The sequence below is a fragment of the Eublepharis macularius genome, chromosome 1, assembly GCF_028583425.1.
Source record: "Eublepharis macularius isolate TG4126 chromosome 1, MPM_Emac_v1.0, whole genome shotgun sequence".
NCBI classification, from domain to species: Eukaryota; Metazoa; Chordata; class Lepidosauria; order Squamata; family Eublepharidae; genus Eublepharis; species Eublepharis macularius.
The window spans coordinates 96,793,190-96,802,515 of NC_072790.1; the positions used below are offsets into that span (position 1 = coordinate 96,793,190).

General features: G+C 44.3%; 1 protein-coding gene across 1 annotated transcript in view; it reads right to left on the reverse strand.

The window, feature by feature from the left end:
• The window catches only part of PDSS2 (decaprenyl diphosphate synthase subunit 2), a 155,654-nt gene extending 154,269 nt beyond the window's left edge, over positions 1-1,385 (reverse strand). Inside the window, exon 1 of the mRNA XM_054981362.1 lies at positions 704-1,385. Within this exon, the coding sequence (XP_054837337.1) occupies positions 704-984 (281 nt within the window). The 5' untranslated portion in view covers positions 985-1,385. The remainder of the gene's footprint in view (positions 1-703) is intronic.
• Positions 1,386-9,326: the final 7,941 nt, after the last annotated feature.

Genomic DNA, 9,326 nt, shown 5'->3' on the forward strand with positions numbered 1-9,326 from the left:
AACAGTAGTAAAATTTATAGTCTGTTCCAAACACTTTAAAGAACAGCATAAATATTCATCCAGCATCTTAAAAATATATACACACATAATCAAATTTTAAAAATAATTATCTCCCTCTGGGATGGAGAAATCAGAGGGATAAGCAGTGTTATCCATACACAGCTTCAGCTGCAAATAGAATGAAACAAGAAAAAAACTTGTTTCTTATAAAGTCAATCCTGAATAGAAGCTGTATGTTACAAAATATGCTCAAGTTACATATATTTATCTGTACACAGCACAACTTGACACAATACAGCCCCTTTGCTAAACTCTGTAACACTAAATACCAAATGAATGGGCCATATTTCAGTGGCACAATGTCTGCTTTGCATACAGAAAGTTCCAGATCCAACCCCTAGCATCTCCTATTAAAAGAGCAGTAATCAGAGCAGACAACACTGGACTAGATGAACCAATATTTTGACAAGATAACACAAGGGAGATTGATGTGTTCAGAGAAGAGAACAGTACAAAACCTTCAGCGCTCCAAAATTAGAACTCTCCTTTTATCCTGGGAAAAGCCAGGAAAGGGGGGGGGGCAGGGATTGATGCAACCTCTTTGTAAAAACTTCCGATAACAGTCAGTATTAGGATAAAGAAAGGAGTCGTTTCATAAGTAGTATTTCTGGACCGCCTGGGGCAGGCTTGGGTAGGCTCTTACCTGGCAGTGTTGAGCAACGGGTGCTTGGTCCCCACCAACTTGCGCACCTGCATGGCGATATTACTCAGCTCGTCGCTCAGAAGGCAACGGAGGCTCATGAAAGAGGTCGGATAGCCCACGATCTTCTCTGCATCAGAAACCACCTTGCTCCAGTGAGAAGCAGACGTCGGAGAACCGGAAAAAAGGCACCGCTGCTGCCTCGCCTTTCCTCCCCCTGCCCAGAACTGTAAAAATGCCCGAGAGCAACATCTAGCAAAAGGCGATAGCCACAGGAGACGCATCTTCGTCTCTCCTTTAAACGCTTCCCAGAAGCAAAACACTTCCACTCCTGCTTCCCTAAAGAAGCCCTGCCTATCCCCAGATTTCCTTTTCCACGAAGCACAACTAGGGCCTCACAGACTCTACAGCTATCCTTTCTCCACTACAGCCCTTCTGACCCACACACCACCTCAGCTCCCCGGGGGTCAGCTGCTGCCCACATCGCGTGCAGAGCGCCTCGCACACGCCACTCCTCGCGCACGCTGCCTTATTCTCCCTGACGAAGAGAAGCAGTAACTAATACTGGAGCAGGTTATCACTTCTCTGTTATAAATTTCTTAAAGACATCAGCTGGAAACTCCCCATCCCAACAACTCTCCGAAGACTTCCCCCGCACTGAGCTGACCTGCAGCTCTCATGGAGCCATGGGCGCAGCCATCTTAAGTGTCGTAAAAGGAGGAAAGCGTCGTAGAAACGGCCGCTTAGCTCCCTCCCTTTACGCACAGCAGCACTAACTGCGGAAAAGCGGTGGGAATGGGGAAGAAGGACAGCAGAGTGATTGGCCGAGCCGGTAGACAGAGAATGGCCGGCCAGCCAACGGACAAACGCTGCCTCACCTAGGGTTGCCAGCCTCCAGGTAATGGCTGGAGATCTCCCAGAATTACAACTGGTCTCCAGGCCACAGAGATCAGTTCACCTGGAGAAAATGGCTACGTTGGGGGGTGGACTCTATGGAGTTATGCCATGCCAAGGTCCTTTCCCTCCTCAAAACCCACTTTCTCCAGGTTTCACCCCCCAGATCTCCAGGAATTTTCCAACTTGGAGCTGGCAACCCTAGCCTCACCCCCTTCTTAGGGTAGCGGTAAACTGAAGTTTCCAGTTACTGGTGAAGAAATCTGACTGACAAATAGGACCCAGATGCATGAAGACTGCATTCATGTAAGGAGAGACAAGTATACCCACCATTACAAACACAGAAGGGCAGGAGAAGGATGATTAATATCAGGAAAGGCTGGAAGGCATATCTGAATTTATGCTGAAATAAATTTTGTTTGCTTTCATTTACAACTAAATCCTACATTCTTTGATTTTAAAGCCCTTTTCTTGAGCAGCCACCCCATCCTCAGCATTTTAATCAATTGAATGCAATCGTATTAATTATATTTGCATACTTTTGTACATCAATAAAACCAGTAGCTTCATCCACTTAGCAAAGATTCTCTGTTTTGCAGATGTAGAGGCATTCTCATTGGACCAAACAACACAACGTGTGATACAAGGCAAGTCATGGATTCCTGAATTGGTTTGTAGTCACCTAGTGTTACCAAGTCTCCTGGCAGAGCTGGAAACTTCCTGCCCCTTACCACCTTTGCCTGCCACTACTCAGCTGGGCAGTTCCCCCAATCATACATATGAATACAAGTTGGATCAGGCACCCGTAACCCAACTCATGTCACACACATGTATTTTTGCCCAAAGCAATGAAGCTTACACTTGCAAGTTTTCTGTGCACATTTAATTGCTATTTTCCCCCAGGACTAGAGAATTTTTGAGGGTTTTTTTCTCCCACCAATAATTGCTTATAGCACTATAGTGTTATAATACTATATAAATGACTGTTTAAAAATACCACCCATATTATGTATAGACTTAGCAGGGGTGAAAGTATGTGAGTAGACTGTTACAAAGTACTGGCAAGAAAGTGGTACTTCCCATTTTCTGCTTTGGGCCTACCAAGACAGACCGTGCAGGTCAGAATTTTCAGTTGTTGATAGTTAGATGTGTGTGTGATGATATGTGTCATAACAGGTATTAGGCAAGTACTACTAGATTATTAGAAAAGACATACCCTCTTGGCAAAAAAAATAAAAGGAAATGCACAGTTTATGTTAGTATGAAAATAATTAACTTTAAAAATTAACCTTAAAACATGAACTTTAAAAAATGTTTGGGGCACCTTGCGGTTCTGAACCTATTGGTTACTTTACATTTTTATTTATTTACTGTATTCACTGTCCGCCTTTTTCACTGAGACTCAAGGTGGATTATATAATATAAGTCAATATGATCTATAGCTACAACATTCAATAAAGAATGCAGTAGGATACTAGATAGCAGAAAACTTGAAAACAAACAAATCTGATACAGAGCTAAAGCAATGCAGAAACAAAGCACGACATGTTAAACTATGGAGAAATTTCCTAGTAAGAGCATAGTTACATCAACATACAGCACACAGTCTACAAACAGTCTACAGTCCCTATACCTTTACCAAAGCATCTTTCTGAACCATTTAATTACAGTACAGCCCTCCTACCTGCGTAAAAAAGATTTCCTGAATAATAAAAAGCTAGACGGAGCAGGCATATTACTCCCATCTTGCAGTCACTCCATTGGCTACCCATCAGTTCCTGTGCTCAGTTTTAGGTTTTGGCTATCACATACAAAACCCTACATGGCCTTGGTTGGTCCCTCATATCTGTGGGACTATCTGTCTCCCTATGCTCCACCACAGCAGCTTCACATATCTGAACAGAGCCTTCTGCAGTTGCCACCATACAAATGGGCAAATTCAACAGCTGCCCATACATGCATATCCTCAGTGATGCCCCCACCTTATGCCCCTGATAAGTTGAGGAAGGTTCCGACTTTCCCGACTTTCCACAAACTACGCAAAACTGAATAATAACTGAGCTGCAGCGTTCTGCAGTTACTGGGATATCTGAGCTGACATTGAGGGAAGACCTATGTAGAGTGTATTACAGCAGTCTAGTCTCAATGTTATCTTCACTTGAATCCAGATGGACAGATCAGCAGAGTCAAGTTAGGGGCCACCTTCCAGACTAGTCAGAGTTGGGAGAAGTGTTTTTTACAGCTGCATTAACTTGATTTAACACAGTGCTGGATCCAGTATGACCCCCAGTCTTCTTACTGAGTCATCAAGGTTCAATTTAACCCTTCAAAAGTAGAGAGCACAATGTCCTTCAAATTCTCCACTTTCCAGTTTCAGTTTGTTCACTTTCAGCCATTTGCCCACATTATAAACTTCTACTCAGATTTAAAAAATCTTTGCAATTAGTTCCTTTGTTTTGATCATTTTGAATTAAAACCGATAAAAATTTCAGGCACTCTTATCCCATGATTTGCACATCCCAGTTTGTGTAGTACTAGTATTCTCTGTTTCACTTCATGAGAAGGGAAGAGAAGTTCTGACTAGACATGGGCACGAACGGAAAAAAAAACCCTGAACACCCTGTTCGTCGTTCAGTGCCATCCACAAACAACAAACATGGACGAATATGAACTGTTCCCAAACATGTTTGTTGTTCATTGTTTGTGGGGGCCAGAACCCACCCCCAGCCCCAACCCCCCCTTAGCCACTGCTCCCCTCAAACCCACTTACCTGGCCCTTTAAAGATCCCTTCAAACTATCAGCTGCCAGCTGATAGTTTAAAGGGCCCTTTCCTGCCACATGCAAGGGGCAGGGCCCTTTAAACACCCCACAAACTGACCTTCCCAATGTCCAATACCCACCAAATTTGCAGGGGACATAGTCCTCACTGTCCTCTGAACACCCCCAATTTCAGAGAGATTGCACCCCAGGAAAGGCATGATCCACAGGTCTCCCCATTGGCTGTCATTTTCTCTTCACAGAGGCAAAAATGAGACTCTCTGCTGGAAGTACTTTGAAGGGTTAAAGCCAGAAGGAAAGCCAGAAGGAGTTCAGACAGAGTTCAGTCCCTCCCAGCCTCCAGTTGCCAAGGGGATTGATTGCAGCAGGTGCCAGACTGCCTGGCTTGCCCAAAGGCTGCAAATGAAGCTTTTAATGACCACCTGTTTGTTTAGGATGGGGCCTCACAAACAGCTTGTTCAAGAACAGCAGATTAGGCTGTTTGTTGGTTTTTTCTGTTCATAATTGTCAGGGTTCACGGCCGCTGCCGCTGGGCAGGGCACCAGACAGACCAGTCCTGACATCAAAGGGGTGCCAGGGATGCTGCAGGACCCTGCTCTGTGGAAGGAGGGGTGGTATACCTCACTCAGACTCCCTCTCAGTCCACTCGCTGGCCTGCTCAACCTGTGCTACTCACCCCCTTTGCTCTCCACCATCTCCTCCTTGCCTCTACCCCCTACTCAACCCCCCACCCCAGTGCTCTTCTGAGCCATCCTTTATAGGGCTTTCTCGCCCCGCCCTCCTTCCAGCAGTGTCCTGGGCTGCCTCAAGCCATTGCAGCTGGGGTAGCTGATCTGGCTGCATTGGCCAGCAACAGCTGTGCCTTGTTGTCTGGCTGCCAAACCTCTCTGGCTAAGCTGATTGCTGAAGGCAGGCCCAGCTGTGGCCCCTTGGCTGGCTGCCCAGCTCCTCCCACAGAATGCCTGTGGCAGCTCCACCTGGGGTTGCTTTGCTCCTGGCATTCCCTGAGCCAGGTTATTGCCTTCTAGCTGGTGCATAGGCTTGGGCATGGCTCTGAGCTTTTGGGGCTGCTTCTCCTCCTTGTCAGGTAAGAGCTCTGTTTGGGCAGCTGCTGGGTCCCTGTTTCCACTGCCTTTGCCGCCTCCCTCTGCTCTGCCTAGCCCCCTGTCCTCCCCCTGGAGGGTGGGGCTAGCTGGCCTCCCCTTACCCCTTCTAGCCCTCTGAGGCTTTGGAACCGCCCCTTCCCCCGGTACAGGCAGGTTCTGGCCTTGTTTGCCAGCAAAGGCGGCTGGACAGCTGTCTCCCGGCTGCCTTCCATTGCTTTCTCCCAGCGAGTCCGGGGGCTGTGCCTCAGACCCCGGACAGTAATGCTGTTCGTGCCTATGTCTAGTTCTGACTCCAGTTCCAGGATCCAGGTGCTCAAAACCTGGGATGGCTGGAAAAGGAACAAATTGGTTATGATTATATTGTCTTCTCCTTGGCCAGACCTCCTTTGCTGCAGTCATTTGATCCAGCCCTGGCATTGCTTGTGCTTTCAGTGCCTGCACCTTGGGAGCGATTACATCCAGCTTTACAGTTGGATGCCCAGATTTCAGTGCCTTTAACCAGCAGTGCCTCAACTGGTTTGCCAGCTGCTATCCTTCTCAAAAAAAAAGAGTGGCCACTGTGATCCCTGCACGTGTACCTCCAGTTATATGTGTGGTAGCACATATAACTGTCCCCAAAGATAATCCAGAAGCTTCAATCAGTACAGAAGATTATATTGTCGAAGGCTTTCATGGCCGGAGAACGATGGTTGTGGTGGATTTTCCTGGCTGTATGAGATCGCTCATAGAGAGATCTCTGTCTTTTGGTGCTACACCTCTGAAGATGCCGGTCACAGCTGCTGGCGAAACGTTAGGAACTACAATGCCAAGACCACGGCTATACAGCCTGGAAAACCCACAACAACCATAGTACTGAAGATTGCTAGCTGGAATGGTCTACTGGCAGTTTATTATAACAGTGCTGAAAGGTTTTTTACTGGTTGCCCATTTGTTTCTGGTTCCAATCCAATGTGCTAGTTTTCATCTCTAATGGCCTATATAGTCTTTGACCTGGATACATAAAGTGCCATTTGCCATCAAATAATCCTGTCTGGATATTGAGCCAGTTTGGTGTAATGGTTAGAATTGATCTGGGAAGCCCAGGTTTGAATCCCTCCACTACCTTGGAAGTTTACTTAGTAGTCACACATTCTCAGCCTAACATACCTCACAGAGTTATTGTGAAGATTAAATGGAGATGGGGAGACGGTTGTAAGCCACTTTAGGTCCCCATTGGGGAGAAAAGTGAGGTATGTATAAACAAACAAATAAATATAATCTTATGGAGCCATGGGCACAGCCATCTTAAGTGTCGTAAAAGGATGAAAGTGTCATCGAAACGGCTGCTTAGCTCCCTCCCTTTACCGCACAGCAGCACTAACTGAGGAAAAGGGGTGGGAATGAGGAAGAGGGTCAGCAGAGTGATTGGACAAGCCGGTAGACAGAAAATGGCCAGCCAGCCAACGGCCAGCCAGATTTCCCAGAATTACAACTGATTTTCAAACTACAGAGTTTGGCTCCCCTGAAGAAAATGGCTGCTTTGGCAGATTAACCACTAAGGTCCCTCCTGTTCTCAAACCCTGCCCTCCCCAGGCTCCACCCCCAAATCTCCAGGAATTTCCCATCTGGATGAGGCAACCCTAAGCAAGTCAGACAAAGTGAAAGACAGAAGGATGTCTTGGTCATAATATAAAAACAGCGTAATAAAAATAATTATGTTTATTGTTTTAAAAAGCAATGGTCCTTTTCATTGCTGCAGTACTGCTGGAGGAATGGGGTGAGAGAGACAAAGCTGGCACATGTGTTTACCTCAGTTACTGGTGTCTCTTTAGGGCTACAGTGACCCTGGTGACTATAACCCCTCCTCAGAAGTCGTTGCAGAGCAATGCCTGATGTCGATCTGTTTAACATGCTTGACGGCAGTTGTTTTATAACTGTCCATCTATTCACATGTTGTACATGTTGTGCATTGCTGTTTTAACTAACCCAGTGTCAAATATCAGCATATTATTTCATCATTCCATCTTATCAGCGGATGTATGTAGTACCATACCAAAACCTACTTTTCTTGCTGGTCTTGTTAATAGTTAAAGATATTTTAAATTGTGTTTGATTCATTTCACTTTTTAGATAGCAATACCTCTGTTCTTTATAGCAACCAGGGCTGGATCCACTCCATCTAGAGTTGGAGGATACATACAAGCAGCTGCTCCAGTCAGGGAGAAGGCTATATTAATAAATTTACATCAGTAGCTGACAACAAAAGCCTTTGGCAGCCACCCTACAAGGATAATTCCTCAGAGGTACTATTCACCTCACCATGTGCTATGTGTGCTATACCATTATTTTACAGCTTTTTCTCTTCATCCTCAGTCATTCACAGCTTCATCGATATCCTCCCCATCTCTGGAAGCTGGAAATAGAGTCTGAATCATTTTACTAAGGCTGAAGTCCTGGAATTCCTGAAAACAAAAACTGGCAACTCTGAGCCTGTGCTGATCCCCACTTGTTTACTCCTTACTTGTCCAAAATGCAGGCTAGATCATCCACAAAGGAGGGCAACCTTCTCAGCTCTAAAACAAGCATGATAAAAAGTCATTGGTTTTCATTCATCTGTAAATGGCATATTGCTTGTGCATTGAACCTGAATTTGGATTAGAGCCCATGTAAGGATGGGCGAGGGATTTAACCTTTCAACCCCCACCCCCCAATTTTGCTAATTAACCCCCATGTTGTTACCAATATTTTTTTTAAAATAGGGTTTTTTAAAGGACCAATATTTTGCCCTTTAAAGGAGCTAATTTCAGAGACGGTTGTCGCTTTAGATTCATGAAACTGAATAGGGGTTGAAGGGTTAAATTCTCCTTTCCCCTTTCTGTGCTGCCCTAATTGGAATGCCCTGCATACTTGCAATTTGCCTTTTTACAGATCAATGGAGATTTATGGTTTGCTTCAGACCTGTTTTGGTTTTTATTTATATATTACCTAACAGCGCAATCATAATAACACTTTTTTGGGAATGAGCCTCACTGAATAGATTAGAGTACGATTCTGAATACAAAATCAGAATAATGGGCAATTTACTACCAATGATTTAAATGAACGAATAAGGTGCTTGTTTGAGAGGGCATTCCTAAGCAAGTCTGCTCAGAGTCGTTCTTAAATTTACTCAATGGGGCTTACTTTCAGAAAAGTGTCCTTAGAGGTCCCCTTTTTAACCCCATCCCAGTGGCAGAGTTTATTCAAATAAAATATGCATAGAATTTGTTGATTGTGTTTATAATTCAATGGTTGACTAATGTTCCCTAAATGCAAATAGGAAGGAGGATCAATGAACAGATCTCAAGAAAGAATGGGTATGATACCCCCATACTGGAGTCAGTTTGGCGAATTCTGAAACCATTTGCCATTTGTTATATATTAATGATAAAGTCATGTTGTTCATCAATAAATTATGCCCAGCTTGTTTTATAATAGCCTAAGAAATAAAATAATAAAGTATAAATGCTAAAAATATACCAAATTTGGCCTGAACTGAAACCAGCTTCGAAACCATTTTTATTACAGAATGCCTCCTTAAATGTTTTTATTTATTTTGCCGTTCTAAGATGTTTAATGCTATCGGTATCTCTCTTTAGAAACACCAGGGAGAAAAGAATGGGATTCACTTTCAATATTTACAATCAAACTGGATAGGACATCCTGCTATTTCTCCTCTGTTCTCAGTTGATTTCTCTTACCACTCCATCAAATCAGAAGATATATGTCACAGTTTGCAGTGGAATTATCTTGATGCTGTTTAGTACTAAGAGTAAAGAAATTAGGCAAGTATTGTAAAGTAAAGACCTGGTTTTTATTTGTTTGTTTA